General features: G+C 31.6%; 1 protein-coding gene across 1 annotated transcript; it reads left to right on the forward strand.

Annotated features, from left to right (window-relative positions):
* LOTGIDRAFT_156686 (hypothetical protein) lies at positions 1-26,536 on the forward strand (the record flags this gene model as incomplete). The annotated part of the gene is made up of 37 exons (XM_009047309.1): positions 1-94; positions 2,415-2,543; positions 4,365-4,549; positions 6,049-6,149; positions 6,491-6,912; positions 7,110-7,202; positions 8,038-8,253; positions 8,537-8,644; positions 9,010-9,182; positions 9,481-9,519; positions 9,960-10,312; positions 10,423-10,586; positions 11,053-11,228; positions 11,326-11,455; positions 11,652-11,896; positions 12,090-12,153; positions 12,424-12,623; positions 12,970-13,160; positions 13,462-13,757; positions 14,157-14,327; positions 14,637-14,866; positions 15,340-15,481; positions 15,748-16,001; positions 16,287-16,463; positions 16,828-17,044; positions 17,354-17,477; positions 17,773-17,945; positions 18,257-18,361; positions 18,623-18,758; positions 19,182-19,341; positions 19,646-19,840; positions 20,277-20,374; positions 20,689-20,886; positions 21,331-21,465; positions 21,909-22,057; positions 25,318-25,403; positions 25,688-26,536. 37 exons carry the CDS (start codon positions 1-3, stop codon positions 26,534-26,536), a joined length of 6,978 nt encoding a protein of 2,325 aa, XP_009045557.1.
* Positions 26,537-27,495: the final 959 nt, after the last annotated feature.

Consider the following 27,495-nt stretch of genomic DNA (forward strand, 5'->3'; position numbering starts at 1 on the left):
ATGGCCTTATGGTTTCAAATTTTACAATCTCTTACATTTAGATTCTCTGGCAAGTTAGTAACTTTCCAGTCTAGGAAATATTTAGGCTACGGTGGTAGGAATAAATAAACCAAGTCATACAGAACCACAAAAGCAAACATAAAATCCAAACAACAAACTTGCAAAACATTGGTCACAGCTAATGAACTTTTCACATGAGGAAGAAAATCATAGGAGTAAATATTTTATGGTGAAAAGTGGTATCAGGTGTCTAGAAGAGTAAGCCTACGTCATTGTGAAACCATTGGCAAGTGATTCTAAGAGAGTTCAGTCCCCTTGGAAGATTTGGTTACATTGGAATCCTAAACCTCTTGATCTCCAAAAGCAAGAATAAGTGTAAAACATTAACAATTTTGTCCTTATATGCAGGAAGAGATGAAATAACACTTCCTCTTTGTAAAAAGGGGTCATGCTTATGTGGTCAAAAGCTGCTTTGTTTTATGATTGATTTGCTTAATTAATCTTTCCTTATACATGTAGTGGTTGAAATATTTTTTTTCTTTATGTTACTTGAATCTTTAATCTTCTTCTTATGTTATCACTGCATGATTCTCTCTTGCTTATTGTTGTAAATATTTAGCATGAGAAGTTGTTTTGTTTTGTGTTTTACAATTGTATTTGAATTAGAATAAAATAATTCAACCGTTATCTCTCCGAGGCCTTTAAAAAGTGCTAAAAGGAACAATTCTTGATGGATTTTTATGAAACTTGATGTGAGCGTTTGTAATCATCTAAGGATGAACCCTATTGCAAAAATATAAAAAAATATTTAATGAGTTATTGCCCATGTTCTTGTAAACGTGTTCAATTTTTCCGCTTGTAAACACTCTTTAATGCAAAATTTTCAGCAGAGTTTGATGCAACTTGGTGAAATTTTTTGTTATCATCCATGGATGAACCCTATTGAAAATCAAAAAATTGAGAACTATTTAATATGAGTTAGTGTCAACACTTAAAGGCATCCCAAAAAGTTCAAAAGAAGTGTAAGACTAAACGTCATACTGCCAAATATTTTTATTTGAAATCAAAGCTGCTGGCGTATATTCTCTTGCCTGGCAAGCTATCTTTTTTATAGAGATAGCTTCGCCAGCTGCCAACCATGCAAAAAAGAAGTATCAGTGCATTTCAGTGGCCTCATTTCAGAAACTTTTGGATTAGGGTATAATAAAAATGAAAGAGTCCCTTCTTATCCTCAATTCTCCACATGCTTACTACAAAAACTTTGATCAGTTTATAGATATATCCAGTAGATCAATTATATCTTATAAATAATCCACATTGATTGAGTCTGTCTATTCTATTTACATTTAACTTGTTCTTATTTTACAAACACCAATTGTCAATAGATTGCTACACCTACACTATAGTCGACTAGGGTGGGTGGTAGACTTCTAATATTCATTTAAAACCCTTCTTTTAAAAGCTTTATTTTTCTCCTACAAGAAAATGAATGGATTTTAAATGAATTTATTTGTGTAGGTGTATAAAATGAAACATCAACCACAATTTTCTACCAGATTGGTTAACTGACAGAAACTAGGAAGCCAGCATATTTAAAGATATATAGGCATCTAAAAATTCACTTTAGCAGATGATGAAAGTGTACAGGACTACTTAAAGAGATTGTAAAAGGATTTCTAAAATTTGTATGTGTATTGGGGACACTTATAGCATCAATTTAAATCTTTCCAATATTCAATCAAACGTCTGTGGATCCTGCAATTCCACTAAAACAAAGTGTTTGAAGTCACTAATCATGAAGAGATTTATGTGATAAAGTATATTTTGCAATCCACATCAAAAATTTAGAAAACCTCTTTACAATCCCTTAGGCTTCATTTACACTTTTCAAAAAACAAATTAAAATCTGGATAAATCAGACAAAAAAGAGGTTTTCTGTAACTTAGCATAGTGGCACTGAAATGTAATCAAAGGTTTTAGGTTAAGGAAAAGTAGTTGAAAAATTAAGATTCAACTATCTATTTATTTGTGGGTATATCAAGAAAATTTTGGTATTGTTCCCTTTTAATTCCATTAGAAACAAATTCAAACTTTAATCCTAAAAAGAGATTCACATCAAAAAAACTGATTAATATAAGTTGGTAAAGAAGATAATATCTCTTAAAGTTTTTTTTATTCAATTCTTACTTCCTTATGTCCTAGTGAAGGTTAAGTTACAGGATTAATTCTGAAAGGCAATGAATCAATTTATGAAATGATACAATCTTAGTTTTCGTAAGATATTGATCCACGCATTCCTGTCAAATTTGTTTATTTTTATACATGTTATTGAAATGAGATTGAAAAAGAATATAGAAATATTGCAAAATGTTTCTACTCATTTTTCTTCATTTATATTTGAATATTTTTTGCAGTAACAATAACAGAAACACCGTATTTAATATTAGGAGCAGATAATCATATTTATAAACAGAATTTGATTGATATTATTAGTTTACCAGATAAACTACACGAAACTTCTTCTGATTATATTACAATTACAGGTAATTATACCTTTACTCTTGTATATCAAACTTTGAGGTAATTATACCTTTAATCTTGTATATCAAACTTTGAGGTTATTATACCTTTACTCTTGTATATCAAATTTAGAGGTTATACCTTTACTCTTGTATATCTAACTTAAGGGTTATTATACCTTTACTCTTGTATATCTAACTTAAGGGGTAATTATACCTTTACTCTTGTATATCAAATTTAGAGGTAATTATACCTTTACTCTTGTTTATCTAACTTAAGGGTTATTATACCTTACTCTTGTATATCAAATTTAGAGGTTATTATACCTTTACTCTTGTATATCAAATTAACAGGTAATTATACATTTACTCTTGTATATCAAATTAACAGGTAATTATACCTTTACTCTTGTATATCAAACTTTGAGGTAATTATACCTTTACTCTTGTATATCAAATTTACAGGTAATTATACCTTTACATTTGTATATCAAAATTCGAGGTACTTATATTGTACTCTTGTATATCTCTGTTAAAGGAACAGATATGCCATTATAGGGGGTTGATTAGTGTAAATAGTCTTTAGAACTACTAGAAATGTACAAAAATCGCATAATTCCTATAAAAATACGTCAAAATAGAAATTTTATTTTCTGTTTCTATATTTGTCTTGACAATATTAGGCAGAGTCTGAAGAAAAAACGAGCCATCCTTTTTAACTTTTAAATGTTGATAATTCTGGACACACTTGGATTTCGGGGGCTCAAATTTCAATTCCGTTATTTTTCTGGCCACTGGTATTTTCTTAATTTCCAAATAAGCCACTAAAAATTTGATTTAAGAGACGAAAAGATAGCATTTTAAAATTGGCAAAATCTTCCCCTTTACCCTATAAGAGCCTGTGTCCCCCTTGTTCCTTGGCTGATATTTTCCATTTCCTCTATTGAGATCCCTGCATAATATACTTTTAGTAAGGTTATATAAATGATATTTATTTCCTTTTAAACTAAGATAAAACCAGTGTATATAATGGTGAAGGAGAAATAGAAGGTAACCATGTTGTGTGATAATCCAAAGTTTTTGTTTCTCTCCACTTTCTTTTTCTTTTCAGATCCTTTTTCATATTTGTAACATTTTTTTTTATTTCAATAATTCCATTTGATATCCTGTTGTTTTTAATTTAATCCTTTTTGTACTTGTGATATTCATTCCGTCAGTTTTTGTCTCATATTGAATGTTTTCATGATGATGTTGTATTTTGTGCTTTTTAAACCCTTTAACTATTTGGAAGTTTATGTGAATGGAAGAATCAATTTTGACAAAAATTATTGGCTTAATTTTCAAATGAAAATATGTTTTGTTATGTTATTTAAATATTTCATAGTTTGACAAAATTGGATTTAAAGTTTCTATTGTGTTTGAATAATATTGGTATGTAAGGGGAAATAACTTGCCAAACTTGAATTGGACTAACCAGACAACAACAAAGTCCTTTCACGCTCGACTATGTTATAAATTAGAATTAGATATAGTACATACAGTCAGTCAAAGACATTTTAGAACATTCAGAAAACAAACAAATAACAGCTCACTACTTTTTCTATAGGGACTCAAAGGAAGGTGTAAGTTTGATATTTGTTACCATTCTACATTAAAAAGCTTTTTGTGCTTATAGTGTGGATGGTAGACAGATGTACTTTTACCAAATATAAAATGTGGGGAATCTTTACTGTATTTTTTGATAATAGATTACCATTGAAAGGCTATTTAGAATGTGATGTCTAAGCCACCCCCAGTCTCCCTGACTCAGCATGTTTCATACTAAGAAGATCATTACGTTTTCAGGAATTGGTGTTCATATTAAAAAACAACATCTATTAGTGAGTGATTCGACTGGAAAAGTTGATTTGGTGCCACTTGGTTCTGACAAGTTAGACAGGAAAACAGATCTGTATCCCAGTCTGTTAAAACCTACAACAATTACTATAGACTGGTTAAATGATACAGCTTTTATCATCAGTAGAAATCGGGTAAGTTAATTTAATATAACGGCTAGATAAAGTTGATTATTATGGGCTGTGTTTGGTCTGCTGTTTGACATAAAACAGATGGCATGAAATTGTCTAGATAGAAACCAATTAGATGTTTTACTTGATTAATTGGTCACTGGAATTATTTTAACTTAGTAGATTTATCAGGGGTTCTCAAAAACTTAACTTAAAATGATTTTTGTGTTTCAGCCATCTGATTAGTCAATCGCTAAAATTTAGTTTTAGAATACAATCTGTATTTTGTAAATTCTGAATTTTATCTTTGTTAAGTTTTCTTAAATTATATCCAATCTTGTACAGGATGTGCCAATCATGTATTTGACACCCCTCAAATTTTTAGTGAAATCTTCAACACATGCATATTTTCTTTCAATGTGATACATTTTTATGTGATTGGAATAGTTTATCTGTAAAATAAGGGATGTTATTGTTGCCTGTTTGATTATGTTTAGCCTTGATTGCATGACTTCTGACAATACTTGTCTTGAAAGGTGAACAGTTTGGACAATCTTAGAACTGTTGTTTATGTGGAATTGGACTGATTTACTACCAAAACAGACCAAAACATTATACATTAATTGATTGATAAGATAGAAGAAGATATTCAGGATAATTCTATTATAGTATATTAGATTATTGGATGTCTGTATATTAATGTATTGGTCTATTGGCACTTAACATGAACCCTTTTAATAACATTCATGAGAGAAAAAACCTACTCATTTTCAGAATGACGTACGATCTTAATCTAATCAGATGTCTAATCTCTTGTTCTATGTCTTGTCCTCTATAAATAGGTTTTAACAAATCATTTGTTCCGTAAGGTCCTATACTTATTCTTTATATCAAACTTCATTTTCATCTCTTGCTTTTTCATCATTGTTCCTTAAAAATTTTTTTATTACAATCTCTAATACAGGTATTACTTCTAATTCAAATCCTCTTACTCCCGCCAATTATGTCCACTATCTACAGGTAAAACTGTTCTCTCTATCCCACTCTAACCCTGTTTACTCTAAACAGATGAATAATCTCTATTACTCTTATTGTGATATTGTCCACAATATACAGGTATTACAATGATCTCTTTTTCTATTATTCTGATATTGTCCACGATATACAGTTAATACAGTGATCTCTATTGGTCTTATTCTGTTGTTGTCCACAATATCCAGGTATTACAGTGATCTCTATTGCTCTTAATCCATTGTCTGCAAAATACAGGTATTAAAATGATCTCTTGTTATCTTTTTCTGATATTGTCCACAATATACAGGTATTACAGTAATCTCTTGTGCTCTTATTCTCTTAGTCTGATATTGTCCACAATATACAGGTCTTACAATGTTCTCTTATTCTAATGTTGTAGATATATTCAATATATTCCTGTCCTCTATATAAAGGTTATATCCTATGTGATTATTGTAGATATATTCCTGTCCTCTATATAAAGGTTATATCTTATGTTATTATTGTAGATATATTCCTGTCCTCTATATAAGGAGAATGATCAATGTGTGGTGGTCATTGATGGTTTGGACACTCCACCAACTGATGTCAAGGTTGATCCTCTCAATGGGTAGGTATCTACTTGAATTAGATGTTCATAATGAACATTATAAACTTATAATAAACTTATTTTGAGCTAGCTGCCATATCAAACCAACATTTCAATTTTCAATTATGTGTTGTGTAAGAATTTTACCTTGGTATCTTAATGCTGAAAGATGCAATGGTAACATATGAACATCCTTTGCTGTGTGTCAGCAGATTTGAAGTTCTAAATTGTATCATTATGACCCATGAAGGTCAGATGTGACCTTGTTATTGAAAATGTCCTCACTACTAAATTTCATTTTAGGCACTTCTTCTTTGAACTAGAGTCTATATATATTTTTGAATGATTAATATTTTTTTTAGATACCTTTATTATTGTGATGGTAGAGGAATATTTCGTTTGGATCTGGCCGATGTTGGAACTGGAGAATTATCAAGTCAAACACAGATGGTTTATGACGATAGCATCAAATCCTTCGCACTGGATTTTAGTAAGATGCAGCTGTATTACCCTAATGAAACTCAGAATACTATGATGTCTGTGTATTTTGATAGAAGTGAAGTGAATAATATAAGACCACCATCTGAATCGAGTCGTTTCAACTTCTCCAACATGTTTTCTATTGCTACGTATCAAGGGCTGTTTTATTGGACCACCCGTAATGATGTGAAGCGAGAAGAATTTGATAAACGATATGATATTTTTCGTCAGAATAATTTCCTGTTTTTTAATGATAAATACAGTAATATTAATATTTATCATCCAACAACACAGCCTGAACCAGGTGAGAAACTTTAATTTATCTGGATATACTTTTCTATTTGTGTGTGTGGAAATGCTCAAATATTGAGATTTTGACTTGCATGTGAAATATTAGTTTAAACTTTAAGAATCCAACCTCTTGTAATTGTAAAGAAATATAAAAAACATGCAGTGCTTAAGACAAATCAAATTAATGTTCAATTTCTAATGTTTTTCTAGTGCCCTACACACCACCTACAGATATCCAAGCTTTATTTAATTCTCATTCTGCTCAGATTAGTTGGAAATCACCATCTAAACTAGAATACCAAGGTAAGACTAATATTATGGGTTCGATCGGTTAAAACTTATTACTTTATCAATAAGAATAACCTTCAGAGAATATGAAAGTCAATGTAGATACTTAATTGTATAAAAGGGATAAAGTTTTATCAAGTGCTACTGAACTGATCCACAAAATTAAATCCAAAACAATTTGCAATACATTGATAGCAGCTAATGAACCTTTCATATAAGCAAGTATATAATAATAGCTTTAAGTTTGATCTGTCAACTAGTGAAACACATATTAAGAGTACTTTAACACCTTTTACAGGATGGCATTGAATGCTTACTTAGGTCCAAAATCATTATTTATTGTTTTTTGACTTCGATTTTTTACTGCACCATGGAATGTACTGGAAATGAACTCCATAAAATTAGTATTAGTATGTTGTTTTATGAACATGTATTGGTAATTGATGAAATATTGATGTATTGATTAAGAACTGTATGCTGTGATATTGATCTGTTGTCTTTAAGAAAGTACATAGTTCTTAGTTTCTTTATTTCAATTATCTTAAATCTAGTCCAATCGAACCTGACTGAAAAGAAATAAATTTAAAAAATCTTTTAAAAAAACAATCTGGAAATAATCAATCTTGTTTATTATATATTGTAAACACATTCTTCATTGATTGTTCCATTGTATTTTTGTTTATTGTTTATCAGTGTTATGTTAAACTTCACTTGTTTTGATTTTTCTCCTTTTTTTCAATAAAATTCTATTTTTATGATTTAATTTATAAATTTTCAAAAAAGTTTTATTTTGGGATTTTTTCTTTCTGCCTCTGGGTGTAAAACTCCATTTCATTTTGTTATATTTCAGGAAGAGGAGCCTGGAATCAATGGAGTTATGAAATTGAGATTTTCTATGAAATTAAGAAAGGGAAAACAAAACGATTAGCACATAAAGTTAGCGAGACAACACTGTCAGTGAATAGATTACATCCTGATACACAATATTCTATACAGTTACGTGCTGTATCAAACACTGGACAAGGACCATGGTCTCAATTCTTTGTTGGTCGCACTCTGAAATATGGTAAGACATTCTCGTAACAAGCCAAATGTTATATTTTCTGACAGTTATCTATTTTTTAACATTATTTAATCCTAATTAATTACTGTTGCAATGCTATTTTGAAATTTTAAAAAATCATACAGAACGTTAATTTCTCAAAAAATAATCCTCAAGCTCAAATAGTATTATTTCTGAAAGATGTAAATGAATTTGGCATAAGTTATAAACTTTCAATTTAGCATGAAATATACTTTTACTTTTTTCCAATCCAGGCCCTTATTCTAATATATGTTGTATTTTTCAGAACCAATACCAGTTAAAGTTTATTTAGCATTAAAAAGAGAAATATTAGAACATGATTTAAGTGAATATAAAGTAGAGTCCTTACGTCATGTAGTGTCTCCTATTACTGGTGAGTTTCATTTACTCCATTGCTTATATTTTATTTGTACAATACATGAGTTCTTACTGTTAATCAAGAATCAAAATCGGATGAGGCTGGCAATGCACAGTGATATTTTTTAAAAATATCTGTAGATATTTAGATCAAGTCAAATTTCAATATTTAAATTTCAAATGGATTATTAGAGCTGAACCTGAAACTCTGTTTCATGCTGACAGATTTGATCTACTTCATCTGCCGTCTATCACTGAAAAGTTTAAAAGCCTTTGCATCTACTGGATAAAATTATCTTTTTGCAAAATGAAAGGATACTTTTGCATCCACAAATGAAAAGTTTACTTTTGAAGGCTGGATATTATTTTCTATTTTATCAGATATATCCTGGTATAATAACCATGTGATGTGGACCAACTCTGATGGTAAACTATTACTGTATAACAAACAAACCAGACAACAATCTGTGAATAATCATGCCCAGTTTGCCACTTGTCTTACATTCGATTGGCTGGGACAGAAAATATTTTGGTCTGAGCCTGATAGAAATACAGTAAGTTTCTTAGAATTTTAACTCATCATGCTCAAATTGCTTTTGGTTGGTGTTTTTTTTCGCTGTTCTTGATAGGAATTAAGCTACTGGTCATTATAGTTTCGAACTTCACTCCACAGAAATAATATTTTGCAATTTCTTTAATGTCTTTCTCCTTGAATTATCTTGCATCCTTTTGATTATTGACTTCTTCGCACAAAACAGTATTTTAAGAGAGCTTCCTTTGACATTGTGTTGAAATTTCAAGATATTTATGAATTTTTCTATGATTTCTAAGTTCATACCGGATTATATTCAGTTAGTGAAAATACAAAGTGGTTTATGGGTAAATAGTGTGGTAAGTCTCTCAATGTTTGGATGGTGTTCACTTTTTGACCTTTCAACCTATTTTCAAGTAACAATTTTACCAGTTTTTGTAATGTATTAGTTGTTATTTAGGAGTGACATTTTTTTCATGTTTTTATGTGAATAATTTTGATTTTTGTTATTTTGTATTTACCCATTAATAAGGCATGCTTCAATTTTCCTTTTCAATGTTAAAACTAAATACAAAGAAAATATTTTTGATGGAATATTTGATCCATGTTGCAATGTCACTAAGAGTTTTGTTTTTAATTTTTGGAGGTAGTTTAGGTCACAATATGAAATATATAAGTAGCTTAATATTAGAAATATTGAATGCATATATTCTTACATACAAATGTTGCCTTGGATTATAATGGAAAAATATCATATCAGGATTTTGGATTTAAGCTTTCTTATTATTTAATTTTGTAGATAAGAAGATCTGATTTAAATGGTATAGTAAGTGAGTCTATATATCAGACGTCTGCTAGAGATATGACTATTGACTCTATAGCAGGAAGATTATATTGGGCAACAACTAATACCATAGAATCAACATACCTCAATGGTGATGATCCTACACAGATATTTATGGTGGAATTCTTCTCTGGATACCATGTTATAAGTTTAGCTTTGAACTTTGACCTTCAGAAGGTCATCTGGTTTGTCAAAAGTTTTGAGAGTCAAGATTTGTATATGGCTGACTTAGTTGGATTAAATGGGGCCAATTCAAAGCTGTCATCAACTACTGCTAAGAAATATGGTGACTTCCGTAGTATTTCAAAGTAAGTGAATGTTTCTGTTTTTGTTTGTTTGCAAAATGAATATTTGTTGTAGGTGAAACTGTGTTAAAAACATACATTTTTCTTTTAAAATCAGTATTCTCTTCTTACAGATCATCTGGTTTACAATATTATTCTAATCATTTATTCTGGTTGGATCAAACTGAGTCAGTAGTTGTTGGTGATCACGAAGGAAATTATTCCTCAGTTATTTCCCCTGCCAACCATTATATCTCGTCATTCGCTGTCAGTCATCCTTCATTACATAGATATCCAGGTATGTCCTTTGTTTAGTCAAAATATGATAGGCCTACAAGCAGTGCTGGATAATTTTAATAATTTCAATAATTTGGTAATTGACTTGTAAACAACATTAATATTGTTTTCCATTTCTTATGCATTCAATAATGTATGATTGTAATATTGCTTTCGATTCTCCTATGTCTATTCTTCCAAAGAAAGATAAACCACGTCAATTCTGCATAGACTACATCTATCTTTTAGATTAGTGCTCATGAAATATTTTTTATGTACAAGTATTTATTCTAATTTTTCACTCGAATTAACAGTTCTGGTGTATTTCATGTTTTGATTTTAAAAGTGGATACTGGCAGTTACAGGCAAAAAAATCTTTTTTTTTGTAAATTGATCCACATGTGACAAACTAATGAAGACATTTGAGTATATTTTTATGTCCAAACATCTTGGTTGTCTTTTAATCAAGATTGTATTTCTTGTAATAGGTGGAATGAATGCCTCAACCACAGTTGTAATTCCAAACCCTATGTCAGCATCAGATCTCTCAGTTGTTGGTAATTGGTCAAAGTTCAATCTTACATGGAGACCATCAGCAGAAGTGAATCATGGAGAAGTTTTATATAAGCTGTATATACAAATTAGACATTATGCCAAACACATTGTAAGTATGCTTATTTTTCATTGGATCAGTATTTTGCATAAGAAAAATATTCTTAGTGCTTTTATTGTTATTGAATAGAATTTATTTCCTTTCACAGATAACAAAAGATACAGCACACACTATAGAAGGCTATTCGCCTTATACTCAGATGACAGTTACAATACAACCATATACATATTGGGGGTATGCTGACTCTGTTACTATACCATTAAGATCTCCTATGTCAGGTGAGTGTTCATTGAAGAATTACATAATCAAAGGACTTAACATTAACTTCTCCAAATACCTCATAGAAATTGTCAAATGTTAAAACAATGAATAAGTGCTTGTGTAGGATTTGGAATAAGTTTTAGAGTTTAATCATGGTAAAAATTATCTTTTTTAATATCATTTGTGTCTAAATTCCATGAATTATCCTTTTAGTTCCTGAAGCTCCTTTAACACCAAGGGTATATGTAACTCAACATAAAAATGCTACCACAGCTCAACAATCTTTAGCTGCTGATTTTCGCTGGTCGACACCTGGTATTATAAATGGTATATTACAGTATCATAATGTATTTTATTGGGAGAGAGATCAGATGGATGTAAAATCTATTAGAGTTCCTGGAACTGCTCGACACTTTATAATGAACCCCCTGGCACCCAATAAAACATACTTCTTTAAGGTATAGAACATCTTTAAGATTTTATAAAAGTCATGGAAATATTGGCAAATCTTGGCTGATTTCAGAAATCTGAAACTTGTTTTGGGATACAAGGATATTCTTTTGAATTATGTCTGTCATATTAAGTGAACAGTTTTTGTCTACTGAGATTTGATATGAATTTTATGAATGGAAATTAAACTTTACTCTCCAGGTTGAGGCTTGTACAGAAGTTGGATGTGGTCCTTCATCAGATATAGTTTCTGCTAAAACAGATGGTAAGTCTATTTCAAGTCAGTTCATTTGCAGTCTTCTTCTGCTCATTCTTTTGACATCTGGAATGATTGTGATTGCGTATCTATCTATTGTGTCAGCATACAGTCTGGTTTGGCTTATTGTACTGTAGTATTCCAAACAGCTTCATCGTATTACTGATGACAGTGTGAGAACCACACTGAAACATTGAAAGTAATAAATATTTTAGAAGTATCCATCCATAAAATTGTCTTAATTAATTATCACTGAGGTTCATTTGTGTTGTTTTCCAGCTGTAAATCCAGTTCCCAAGTTACTGATAGCAACAAAGACAGCTGTAAGAATATCAGAAATGGATGATCATCTCAACTCTACAGTCATGTTACCCAGTGTTTCACCATCAGCAATGGCATTCTTAGCTCAAGATGATAGAACATTCTGGATTGAAAGGTCAAATTCATTATTTGTTTCTAAAGAAGCAACACAAATACCAGTAAGTTTGGTCTATTGTTGATAGTTAACATTATTTCATAATCAGCCAATATAATTCTCATAGATTGAAATAAGCACGAGTACGAAAGTATATCTTCAGCTGTTTCCGAAAGTTACCTGGGTATTGCTCTATTGTTTGAAGTGTCTTTAAATTCCACATTTTTTCCAACCCTCACTTTATATCCAATACATCCTTGCTAACAACGGATATCTGAACTGGTCTGTCGGTCATGCCCCGAAATACAGCCTAGTCATCAGCACTGCCCTCAATCATGAATATTTATGCCTTTGATCTTGACCTCAAGAAAAATTTGACCTCTACCAATTTCAATATATGACTATTTCAGTTAATGCAGTTAAACAATTCAGTTAAAGATATGACTATGGACTGGGTCAGTAGGACATTGTATATAGTAGAGGAAGGAAAGGGTGGAGAGAGTGATAGAATTATGGGATACCATGTCGATCAGCAGAAATATCAATTAGTTATAAATAGAAACACCACTATTGGAAGTGTTCTTTCAGATCCTTATACAAGGTAACTTATTTAGCAATCAATTTTACATTGACAGTTGTTGGAAGTTTTATCAGTTGCAGTTAATTTGGATGCCTAATAACTGATTAATCAAAAAACAATGTCCACAAGAAGACATAGCCAACGTTGTTTTTCATGGAGAAGAAGGACGTATATGTTGAAAGAGCAATCCAGGAGTCTCAACTCCACAAGCCATTAAAATCAATGAGGTTGAAATCTGATAGTTATCAAGGATCATTCAAGATCTTTTCTATTTTTGATGTTTGTTTGTTGTGGTAATCCTCTTGATTCTGGTTCCTTTCAGTTCATTATTCTGGACAGAAATAGACAAGAATGGTAAAGGACAGTTATTCCAGAGCAATATAAATGGAACTAATGTAGAAGCTATACTGGGGAATACAGGAGCTGGTGAGAGGAGAAAACGTAGCTGTAACTGTGAAGATGATATAAATGTATCACCATTGATCTCTATGGACTATACTGATGATGGTTCAACAGAGATAGTTATTGTGGATATGAAAAGAAGATCTATTATAGCTACTGATGTACATGGTTGTGTCTGTCGAGAAATTTATAAAGCTTCAAATTCACAGGATAATGGTACATAATATTATTAAAACTTAGAGACTGAGACTGTTTTCATGCTGTTAGTGTGCTTTGGAGTAATGTGTATTAAAGTAGCCTACTCTTAGTAAAAGTCTGTCAATCAAAAATCTCGTCCAAATAATAGTATAGTAGTGAACTCTTCCAAAGAGAAGTACTATCAGGTATATCATTAGAGCAAGTTGTTCTGCCCTGCTTTCACGAAGTTTGCACCTTAGTGAAGTTTTTGCAGTTACCTTCAGTAATTCTATGTGTATTGGTTTTATTCATAATGATTTAGAGTTGTTGATTCAATATGAACATAATGAAGTATTTTGGTTGATAGTGTCATAGGACTCTCATGAAATAGACCTTTTAAGAGTCAGCATAATCCAAATATTGTTGTTTTGATTGTAGGTTTACCACCAGATCTAATAGCTATAGACCATATGAGAGTTTACTGGTATAACACTAGAGATGAGAAACTATATAGTATTTATAAAGAAAGTGGTACAGGTTATATAGAGTTAAATCAACCAGATATTAATGATATGGTAGCTTATGGTGCACATCTCCAACCTCTTCCAGGTACAGCAACTTCTTTACATTCGTTGCTATTGTCCTTTGTGTAAACATCTATAAACATTCATTCATGTAAGATGGTATTAACAAACCTAAATATCCAACTGTGGCATATACAAAGAAACTGTTAGCCTTGTCTGTTAGCCTTGTCTGTTAGCATGGTCTAAAATTTCTGACCTGTTACTCGAAAGGTTTTTTTAGTATGATCCTCATATGAAATCAATGTTTAAATTTACAGGTAACTATATTATAGCAATACATTTTCAAAGTATAAGTTGTTTAAATAAATAATTTATTATTAAATTGTATTTGTAGATTCAATCTGTTTGGATCCAGGAGCATACAATGGTTCAGTAACAGGTATCAAGATTACCAATTCATCTGTTACATTACAACTGGAAGAAGTAAAGAGACCAACAGCTTGTCATGGTATTAGTTTACCCATAGATAAGTTTACTATATATTACCGTAAACAGGATTCACCTACTGATGGAACTAGTCCACTACCAGATTGTTCTAATGATCCTGATTCTTGCCAATCTGTGGTGAGTGAAAAAAAGCAAGACAATTTCATTATCAAAATCTAATTCAAAGTATGGCAAAATCAAGACTAAAAGTTATATAGTAGTTTTAAAAAGATGTACCATCAGGTGTTTCAAAAAGTGGTGTTCGCGCGACTCCCAACACTTCTATATACTGCAGGTCAACTTCATGAGATATCCTGTTTTCTAACATTCTCTCAATACAATGGGTTTTCAAGCCTCATTGAAATTCCATTATTGCTGAGGAAATAATTCATTGAATTCAGTTGGAATATTGACTCCTTCCACAGTGCTTATGGTGGAAGAAGGGATACCAAGCTGCGTCAAAATGTCATAAGAGAGCTCAAGAAGCAAAGATTGGGAACAAGATTGTTAGATAATGGCTTTATTCTACCCTCAAACTTACTTTGTTGAGTTGTTAGGAAACTACGAAAAATGAATAGAACTGACATAATAGGTTATTTTTCATTGTTTAGGAATCTTACAAGAAAGAAGTGACTATAGAAAGACTAGATGTTTATAGTGATTATATATTTCAAGTAGCTGTTAGTAATTACTATACAGAATATTTATCTGAAGCTCTCGGCAAGCGATTCCAATATTCTACTCTTCATGGAGGTTTGTTGGATTTACTTTATATATTGTTCTTCATCAAATACTATTCCCATTGACACCTGGAAGATTTGATGCCTTTGAGGCCATAAGAAGATATATTACTTTATTCAGGTTACTAGATTTATCTGATGGTCTAGCTGGATATCTTATGGTAATCTGGTTGTTGTTGTTGGTAGACTTTCGGACTTCATTAAAATAAGCTAAACTTAGAACATTTTAAATTTTGGTAATAATGACTGTCAGTTAGAAAAGCTCGATTTGTTTTTCAGCTCCATCAGAAGCTAGGAATGTATCAGCTGGTCCATTGTCATTTCAAGAAGTAAGAGTCAACTGGCTACCACCATTGAAAGCTAATGGACCTAAAGATGGTATATCATGTATTGTGGCTTGGTCCACTGTTACTGATGATGGGGTTCATCTTAAAGGTCAAACTAAACCAGGTTCTGTAAGGAAAGACAGGAAGACCAGATTTCTGTATTCTGTTGTTTCTGAACTTCTTGCTAACCAAACCTATAATGTCAAGGTCAGTATGGCATGGAGTATTTGTATAAATTTTTTTAAGAAATTTCAAAAGGTTGAAAGAAGCTTTATTTCGTTAGAAGGAAAAATTTATCAAAATGACATAGAATATTGCATAACTTATCCTGTTTTCCATAATAAAGTTTCAAGGAACAGATTGAACACAAATAGTGGCAATATAAGCTACATGATGACACAACTGTCTTGTTAAACTTTGTTATATTTTACACTGTATGGCATTCCCCTTTGAATTATTTTTACATAATGTATGTTGTGTTTTATTCTACAGGTTCTATGTTATGACTATGAAGGTAAGCAGTACAGTGAAAGTGAAGTTGTGTCTGTTACGACATGTGAGCTGCCCAATGATATAGTACTAAAGAATGTTACACCATCATCTATTCTTATCAACTGGACATCACCTTCTGATAAATGTGTTACAAGACATAATATTCTGTATGAACAGGTATTTTCACTTTGATTTTCTCAGTTTTGTAAAAATCTGAAGCTTTATTCCATGCTATTCTATAACATAGAAATTACTCATTGCTTTCAAAAGTGCAAAAAGTGTTGGTTTGTTGAAACAATTATTTTGTTCCTTGTGTAAATAGGCTCAGATACTTGTATGTGTTTTCAAAAACTTCCTTGGTACTCTGTTACATAGAACTTGTCCTTTGCTGTCAAAATGAAATATTGATTTTTGAATATTGTGGTTTGAAAGTGTGATTTGCATATTGATACTGTCAGCATTTCTATTGGTAATAACAAGTCTGAGTCTGGATAATAATTTGATTAACTATTTTCGTATTGTTTATTGTCTGTGTTTTTAGATTATAATCAACGGTGATGGAATGACTGAGATCATTCCTGGAGAATATTACCTGCCAAAAACAACCAGCACTAACACATCTTACAAGTTATTGGCAGAAGGATTGGAACCTTTCACCAAGTATAGATTCTTTATTCTACTATCATATAGATTTGCACCTATTAGTGTAATCCAGTGGCCTATTGGGGATAAATTTAGATTCATGTTTCAAACACTTAGTAAGTCTGTTAATTTAATTTAAGAGTCATATATTAATTTGTAACAATATCAAAATTCAAAATCAAAATGTTCCCAGAGAAGTAAGCATATCATGCTTTAAGACCTAGGGTTTAACAGTGGGCTGCCCATTTTTATAAAGCATGTCTACAGTGACTTGTATTGTTCTGGAAGGAGTCAATATTATTTTAGATATGTATGCATTTTGATGCACCTTCTGCCTTCTCTCAATATCTTCTTTCTACGAGGCTGTATAAGATCATCTTTTTAAAGAAGTGTTCTTAGAGATATTTATACTATGTTTATTGTAGGTGATATACCAGGAGAACCACTACCACCAATTATTAATGAAGTTAAAGAAGGATCACATGATGTGGAGTGGCAAGCACCTGTTGATCATGGTGCTCCTATTGAACTTTATAAATTAGAGTCCAGGTTTGTATTCTTTATTGTAGCCATTGTGGATTATTTATTCTGATTATGGTATCATTTAACCATTGGAAATCGATACAAATCTCTCCTTGATTATATTGTACAAGTCAGATTGAATTTTGACTTTTATCAGATGCAATTTGATTGTTGTAAATATGTTAACAGTGTAATTAGAAAGAGAAATTCAGGACTTTATGACTATGATATTATGCATTGATATTGTTCTGTAATTTATATCTGTAGAATAATATGATTGAAATACAAGGCTATTATGTTGTATATATTTTTGAATGTTCAGTGAATCTGATATGGAAGGCTGGGAAGTAGTATATAATGGTAGTAAAGAAAGATGGAATATGGACTATGAGATGTTTGTACCAGGTGTTCAGTATATATTCCGTGTCACTGCCAAAAACTCTAATGGCTGGGGACCTACAAGTTTAAACAGCAGCACATTTGTAGCACCAAGTAGTAAGTTTTATGTTTTTCAATACCGAGCAGAAAGCAACACATATATAAAGGGTGTTCAGAAATTGAATAGATATCGTTCTGGACAGCTGTCATTTCAAAACACCCATATAAAAGACTTGGTTAATTGAAGAAAATATGATATCCATCTTAATGTTCTGGATGGCTTGATTTTTTATAATCATTCATACTCAGAAATTTTCTATAATACTTATCGGTGCTCAAAACAGCCAATTCCAGTGGGCACAAAATTGTGACAAAGTGTATGAAGGATTGTATTTTCTCAATAAAATATGCTGGTGATGTATTTGTAGTTGCAGCATCAAGTAGTGATGAAGAGTTTACTATAATAGTTGCTGTGTCTGTAGCTGTTATTTTATTGTTTATTATTATTGTGGTGGCAATTATAATTTGTTTAGGTAATTGTTTTTTCATCTTCTGTCAACTTGTCAGGTATTGTTGCAATATGTGTCATCTGAATTACTTGTTGAATGACTGTATGATATACATAATGGTAATAAAGGGTGCGCATAGTATTCACAATTATACAGTATATGCAGTACAAAATAGTAGTATTTTCAGAGTAGCAGTTCAAATTTGCAGATTTGTTTAAAACTATCTATGGTCATGAAAATTGATTAAATTTGAACTGAATTTAAACTGTATTTTGTTTTAAATAGTAATGAGAAGGAGACAGTTGGAGAAAGCAAAGAAACCTAGACCATTTGTTATTAGAGGACCTGATGTAGAGCTAGCCACTTTAAGAGAGTTACCTCTGACAGCAGTCCAACAGAGCAATACACTATATGCTTTCAGGTAACTGTTATAAATACTGTCGGTTTGGGTTTGGCAAGTAAAGTTGTATTCAATTAATCTTTGATAAGCCTATTAGATTATGTAGTGGCTAATTGTTTTTCTCAAAAAATCTTATAGGTTTTTTCTTGAAAATGACATTGAATAACTGGACACAATTATATGGATAACAATTACTTTAATAAATAACTTGCCAGTTATTCATACCCCAGTTACTAAATGCCACTCAAGGAAATTAAAATGACATTGAAAGATTTATATTTATGAATTGGTTGTAATTGTCAAAAAAGCTCTTAAAAAATTGAAAACAATCAGCCCTTAATTTTGATGATATGTGTAAATTAATGTTTGTTAATTTTTTACACCCAAACATGCATGATATCATTTATTATGTAGATTGTCGAACTATTTCAATGTATTTTCCAGTATTGTGCCAACAGATGAAGATATCGCAGCTCTCCCCTATCTTCGCCGTGATCAATTAGTGTTGACCAGGTTTCTGGGTAGTGGAGCTTTTGGTGAAGTATTTGAAGGTGTTGCTAAATATCTCAATGATGCTGTTGGTGACACAAGAGTTGCTGTTAAAGTAAGAAGACAGTATTTCTGTAGTCTTTCAAATTATTAATAATAACCAAAGTACCCATACCAAAATGGATGAAAAAGTGAATGTTTAGTATGGTTCAGGGAATTGTAGTGGACACTAGGAAATTGAAAGTGACTTTCTGATTTGGCATTGCTTTCCTGGCAACACTACCCCTTGGCACAGTGTATAGTTATTCCAGACATAGCTAGCCAAATAAAATGGAGAAGAGCAGAATGTTTCCTTCATTTCAGTATTGATCTAATGATAAAGCCTTTGAACACATTATGACAGTCCAAATCTATTTCAGACATTAAGAAAGAATTCATCTGATCAAGAAAAAGATGAGTTTTTAAAAGAAGCTGTATTGATGAGTAATTTTAAACATGATCATATATTAAGTTTATTGGGTGTATGTTTGGATAATGACCCACAGTTTATTATAATGGAGTTAATGGAAGGTGGTGATTTATTGTCATATTTAAGATGCTGTAGAGCCACAATAGTAAGTACTGGTAATGTTCAGAATCAATTGCAGGTTTTCTTCCATTGGCTAAAATTGGTAATAAATTGCAGACTTACTACCTCCATGATCCAAAATAGACATATAAATTTACTGGGTTAGTTGACCCAACTTCTTTCAGAGACTCCATGTAACATTGAGGTTCAGTGGCGGAGCCAAACGGGGGGGCAGAGGGTCAGCCGCACCCCTCAAAGCGCCGAAAACAAGTTTTTCAGGCAAAAATCCCATAACTAGGTTAGAAATTCAGGCAATCTCAGATATTTCGTCCCCCTTAGGATGCAAACCTGGCTCCGTCTCTGCTGAGGTTGTAACTGTGTTTAAAACTAGAATGGTTTGACTCCAGTTGAATAGCAGCATCATATGAGAAATCAGTTTGATGTAACGATGAAATTATAAACTAATTGTTGGTATTTTACAGTCCAGTCCACCCAGACTATACCTACCAGATTTAGTACGGGTTTGTGTAAATGTGGCCAGTGGCTGTGAATATTTAGAAGGCATGCATTTTGTTCACAGGTAACTTTCTTTTTTACTATGAACAATATCACAACCGACACAGCCCTATTTTAGATGTAGATTCATTACAGAAATTTATCTCCAATAATACTCTAACAATACAAGATGAAGTTACATCATATAAATTACCATACTGCTTTTTATGCAAGACCTTTGTATTGGTATTCATTCTGTTTCGCTGAATGAAAAAAAATCAGTTTTAACATATTCCATGTGAAAATTGATCCTGATCCTAATTCATAAGTTTTGAGTACCTATTTTAACACCTAATACTGCTCTTAGTGCTATAATATGAAAATGTTTCTGCAATTCAGAGATTTAGCTGCTAGAAATTGTTTGGTATCCAGTAAAAACCCCAGTGATATGGTGGTGAAGATTGGAGATTTCGGTTTAGCTAGAGATATCTATAAAAATGATTATTATCGTAAAGAAGGGGAGGGATTATTACCAGTTAGATGGATGTCTCCTGAATCATTAGTTGATGGAGTATTTACAACTCATTCTGATATTTGGTAAGTTATGGGTTTGTTCTTTATATTTTTATATATCAACATTCTATATATCTATATATATTGCTATTGCCCTAGTGCATCTGTTTGTCCAAAATGGGATTGTGAATGTAATAAAGGCTACAGTTTGTTTTTTATGAAATCATGTGTGTTGGTTTATACTCTGATGCAGCATACTGTATATTTGCGAGTATAATACGCAGATTTTCTCCCATATTGGATATACTATTACATTGTTTGATAAAATCAGTCTTAGATATTATCAAACATAAGCTATATAAACATATGTATATTATTCAGATTTGTACCCCATATTGAATGTATTATTACATTTTTTGATATCTGCCCTAAATATTCCATTAAGCTAGTAATATATAAATCAAAAGCTATTTAAAATTAACTTAACATGTATTAGATTTGTATGACGTGGTTCATGTCTTCTTTCAGGGCATTTGGAGTACTAATGTGGGAAGTAATAACATTAGGGCAGCAACCATACCCAGCTAGAACTAATGTAGAAGTTTTACAGTTTGTACGATCTGGTGGTAAACTAGACAAACCTGATAAATGTCCAGATGAAATGTAAGTTTATTTTAAGGAATGATGGGTGCACATTTTATTCACAACTATACAGTTAGGACTATTAGGAAGCCTTGGTGTTGGTGTATATGTTATCATATTCCGACACCTAGAACTGAAAGTTTTTCATTTGAACACTATTAAAAATTTTAATGATTAAAATACACAACTTGTCGCCTAAGGCCACAAAGTTTTGCTAATAATTTATATGACATATAATTTTCAAGCTTATTAACAGCTTAACATCACTGAGAAATTCTTTTTACTCATTCTAGGTGGGTGGTAATGCTACATAGTAATTGTTGGAAAGGTTAAAAATAGCTAGTTTTTCTCCATTACATTGAAAATAATTACCAAGGCTCATGCTTTTTCTGAGTTTTACAGTTAAATGTCCTTAATTTTAATGAAAGGTTTTTATGTGTTTCAACAAATCCAATGTTTTTCAGATATTCTTTAATGGAAAACTGTTGGAGTTTTGATGCCCATAATAGACCTTCCTTTGCCAGTATATCGTTAAAATTAAAACAGATACAGGAACAGTGTGGTGAGATGTCTCCTGAACAGATCTTACAATCTTCTCCACAAACATTAGATGGTAAGACACTTATAACTGTTATAAATACCAGTGCCTGGTGTCGGAAACAAAATTTCAAGGAATTGGAACCAAAGCTTAATCTATCAATTTCCTAACAATCTAGGGTTACTTGAGATATTATGATTTGGCACCTTGCTTTGTTAATTATTAAATATATATAGTATTAAATCCATGGAATTAGACAACCTATTAATGAATTAAGACCAAATTGTAAAAAAAACACTAAGTGAACCAAGGGCTGTGCATGAATGCACATTATACTTGCAAGTATATGATAATCAGCATCTTCTACAAGCTAACTTTGCATGTAGTTGCAAGTATTTGAATGATTGAGATATGTGCAGAACTGGGGCGAGTTCTTCAATCTATTTTATTAGCTATTTCTTTAAGAAACTGGCTATAAATACCAATGAAATTGTTTACTTTTGGTTGAACTATTTTTGATTATTATTAAATTGCTCATTTTGTTTGATTTAACTTAGTTTTGCCTTTTGCTTTGCATGAAAAGTAGTAGATAATTTTTCAGTTGTTTTTTATTTGCTTCCCTTCAAATATATCTGAATTGAAATGTGCTTTTATTAGTTTCTGAGTGTTGTAGAAGAAGGAGAAAGATATTTAGAATATGATGGCAGTTGAAAGTGCTGTTTTATTTTGTCTGTGTTTTATATTTTGATGGACCATCTATAAAACCAATAAATGTTAAATAGAGATGATGCCATATCTGAATAAAATCTAAAAATAATTGATACACAAGGTTTATGTCAACACTATTGTTAGGGTGTGAAATTTAAAAGAATGATAAATTGTCAACTGACACAAATTACGTCATTATTCAGCTCAATGATTTAAACATTAACTAGTCTTTTTAACAGTTTCTTCTGAATAAAGCAGTTCATATCAATAACTCACTGAAGACAAAACTTACAACAGTTAGAAATGTGATAAATAAGATCTGATTATTGAAAACTGAGTCGGCATCTATAATTCATTTTTATTCCTTCATTGAGTTCATTTTTTATTGAAACTTATTGAGCTTATTTTGAATCTTATTTTAGATAAGATTTTTCTCTGTAATGGCCTGTTATAATTAAGTTGCTTCAAATTCTTTGTTTTATTTCAATTTTTTCCATGCATGAAAGTTAATTTTTGCATGTTTCTCTTAGATATATTTAAAATAATATTTAATTGAAACCAAACTCTTACTTATTATGGAATTATGCTAATCTTGCTTTTAATGACGAGGTAGCGGGCATCGAGGAACCAACCAGACAAACAGGAGCAGGGGCCAATACGCAAGACAAGAAGTTCATCCTATCAGAGGTCAACTCATCAACCCTAACAGGTATCATTGGTGGCTGTAATTTAGAGGTGGTTGTTATTTAAAGGTGGTTGCTATATAGAGGCTGTTGTTATACCTAACCCTTTCAGTTTTGTTTACCTTTATTTACTTGTTCACTTCCTTTACTTTTTGATGTTAAGTGTGGTGTTTAATTTCAGTTTGTCCCCTTCACAATTATATTCATTGTTCAAGTGGCCATTATATAGAGGTGGTCGTAATTTAGAGGTTGTTGATAGTTCAGCTCAATTCCATCTTCATATATTAACTTTTTAATTAATTTATCATCCACTATTCAGTAGTGTGTGTTGTTTCATAGCAGTAAATTTTGTTTATCATTTACTTACATACTTAGGATGGTCATTTTACATAAATGGTCGCTATATAGAGGCTGTTATTTTTTGCCCGTCTCCCTATCCAGTGGCAGTCATTCATCTGGAGGTGGCCATTATATAGAGATGACTGTTGTTGTCTAGAGGTTGCTTATATTCCTGTTCTATATTATACATATTTAATCTACCCATCACTACGTACAATTTGTCATCTAATTGTGTTGTGTTCATCTTCAAAGTTATTAACAAGTGATGGTCCTAATATAGAGGTGGTTGTTATCCAAGGGTTGTCGATTGGGGTGTTATTATTTTTTAGTTAAACCCTTTTTTTTCATTCATCTACATTGTTAGTATCATCTGGTGGCTGTTATATCAAGGTAGTCTTTGATATGGGTGGTCGTTATCCAAAGGTTCTTTATATTGGTATCCCTTATCTTGTATGTGTTATCCAATTGTGTTGTTATATGGTGTTTCATTATAGATTTCTCCTTTATCTACAAAGATTTTATCATGTGATGGCCGTAATGTAGAGGTGGTTGTCATCCAGAGGTTGTTTCTATTGTTATTTATTTGTAATGTGTCTTGTTTTTCTCTACATTGTTATTATCTTGTGGTGGCTGTTATATCAAGGTTGTTTTTTTTCTTGGTTGATTTGGTTAACATATATTTACTTCCTGAGTTTGACATTGTTGTTAATATAAATTTTCCATCATTCATAGTTTGACACATATAACATTTTCAAATCATTGGTTTTATATTAATCCTTCATTCGTATTGATTATTGATTGCTCGTATTGTTTTTGATTAAAGTTAAATAATCTTATGGATTTTATATGCTTGGTGATTTCTAAACATATAGATTTCTTATTACTTCTTTACCATTGATTGCATGTTTACATAGTGAAGTGTGGATATAATATTTAAGTGTTAATTCAATTACTCTTGCATGTTGACATGATTCAATATATTAATGTAATAGTAAATCTCATTCAAAAACCTATTATCTGTTTCTCTGAAACTCAGCATCGCCTAATCAGTATTTATTCATTACATATCTTATTCATGGTTTTTTGTAATCACTATTGTGGCTTAAAGTAGCCAATCTTGATATATAGATGATGAAATGGAAATAGTCATCTGTATATTTGCTTTAATAGCTGATAAAGAGCTCAATTTCAGATACCTGTAGTGCTTTATAGATTAAATTTATACTTACTATTTATAAGAATGTTAGTGACATTATGAAAGTGTTGAATTGCAGAACTGTATGTTTGATCTGAATCTTGGAAAGTGATACAGATATTTGAAATTGAGCTCTTTTGGATGTTGAAATTTGTTTTGATTGCCTTGTTATATACAATAGGTATAATATAAAAGGAGTAGTCTTTAAAAATGAAGTTCGTTCCAATCTAAGATGGCAACTTTAAATAAGTTTATTTGTACTTGATTTTAAAAAGGTTTTTTGACCCTTGAAACATTTTCTTCTACAAATTTTAATCACGTAAAAGGAACCTTTTCAAGTTTTCAGCCAACAATCATTACTGAAGGTTTATTTGTTCATTACTGAAAGAATGTTTTTGGTTTTTTTTAAGGGGGTGGATCCGTGCGGCTAACGCCAACAAGCAAGAAAAAGCGTCTGAGGAGCTTAATGGGTTTAGTTGAAGAAACACATGAAAAGGTATTCATTATACATTTATAATCCTGTTAAGTCTTTCAGCAAGGACACAGATTCTTGGAATGACAGGAATTTAATAAGAGCAAGCTCATGTGGTCTGCGACATTTTGCTTTAGGTAGAAGCAAATTTCATCTTGTCATGTACCAGCCATTTGACTTGCATAGGTTACTATTGCAGTTCACTCATAATGAATTATTAATAATGTTTTGAACTTGACACATTTTGGATTACCATTTTCAACTTTTGCTCAGAGTTGTAATATTTTTTTAATTATTTTCTCCTTCAGGCTGTAGACTTGTCATCCAGACAAAGAATGAAGAGAACTGTTTCTTACGATTCATCTCAACCAACCTATACACAGATAGCCCAGGATCCTTATACAGCTGACCTTCTGGATCATCTAGGCTACCTCAATCCTAGAGCTAAAACTAGCGATCAATACTTAAAATTACTCAATCAAGCACCAGAACTTGAAAAATATGGCTTGTCATCACACCAAACTGCTCATTCAGTTCAAACTGAAATTCCTCTTCCATATCACCAGATAACCTCACAACCAGATTCTCAACGTTCCAGAAATCCCAGTTCTTCTTCTTCCAATCCCCCGCCGTATAGCTCAGTGCGTAACACCACTAACGGAACACCTATACCTACTCCAAGACAATCATTAAGCTCAAACAAATCTAGAAGTCCACGCCCTTCTACAGGATCTGATGAAACGCCATATTACCACACAAATTATAACAGAGAGACGTCAGAACAGGATAATGAACATTATTTAAGACCAGTTATAAGTAGACAATCTAGTGAATCCCCACCTCATTCTCCAGCTACATGTGTTGATTGTTCTACCAGTTCTCCTTGCATAGAGTGTTCGACCGATGCGCCGTGCATTGAGTGCTCTACCAGTACTTCTTGTGTTGATTGTACCACAAGTTCTCCTTGTGTGGACAATAAAAACATCTTGTACTCCCGTATAAAAGACAAGAATCACTCGAATAACAACTCTGAGAAATCTGTGAAGGACAATTCTGACTATATTAATTATCATGGCGGAAGGTCACGTGCTCAGGTGTTTCCAGAACCAGGATCAGTTCTGGCTGGGTTTGAGGTTTCTCAGGCAAGTCTTGTCTGATCTATTAAACAGAATGTGCAAACTCAACACCGGTATTTCAATTATTGAATGTGAAACATTTTTTTTTCTGTTAGTTTTAACAGAAAATGGTAACAGTGAACTCAAACATTCAGCATTTTGCTGTGATAACAGATGATATAGTCAATGTAATAAAAATATTAAGGGATATATTACAATATTTGTGATATCTGTGGTGATTATGTAATAAATTTATTGACTCATGTGAACCACAAACGATATTAGGAGGGCATTTTGATTTGTTATATAGAGTGATTATACTTGTAATTAGTGTACATATTATCACCTGTATAAAACACTTAATTTTACTTCCATTGCATATTATGTATAAACTAGCGCTATATTTCATAATGAAATCTCCAGTGTCATAATATGTAGTAGCTGCTTCAGATAATCTAGGAAAGATCGATGCCAAGATGTTTGGCCAAAGACCGGCGGGTAAAAAGGATCTTTAACTGTGAATCTAAGTTGTTATCCTTGTAAAATATAGTTGTTTGTTTCTTTTTCTTTCTTAGAATCAAGCTTACAATATGTTTATTGGTCTGTTTTGTTTTTGTATAAGCTTGAAAAGCAATTCATGTTGTTAGCCGGCTTTTCTTGGGTCCAATTTTCGTTTGGTTTTATACATTCTTGCTTTTGTCTGATTTGAAATACTGAAGATTCTTGGATCAACTTTATTCTGATGAAGTAATGACCTCAGAAATCTGATACATTTCTCAATCAAAATTTAAAGCAATAAAAGTTTCAAGAAATTCAATTTCCCTACAACCAGAAATATCCAATTTGTCCCCCTTTGTTATATGTTAGCCCTCATTATGGCAGCTGTTAATTGCAATCCTGCTAAATGCTATATGTGCTGTATGAATGATACTGTTTTGTGTATTTAAATGTCGCCCACATCTCATTGTCAGTTAAGATGCAATCTAAAATTCTCTTCAGCT

Source organism: Lottia gigantea, assembly GCF_000327385.1.
Source record: "Lottia gigantea unplaced genomic scaffold LOTGIsca_11, whole genome shotgun sequence".
Classification (NCBI taxonomy): Eukaryota; Metazoa; Mollusca; class Gastropoda; family Lottiidae; genus Lottia; species Lottia gigantea.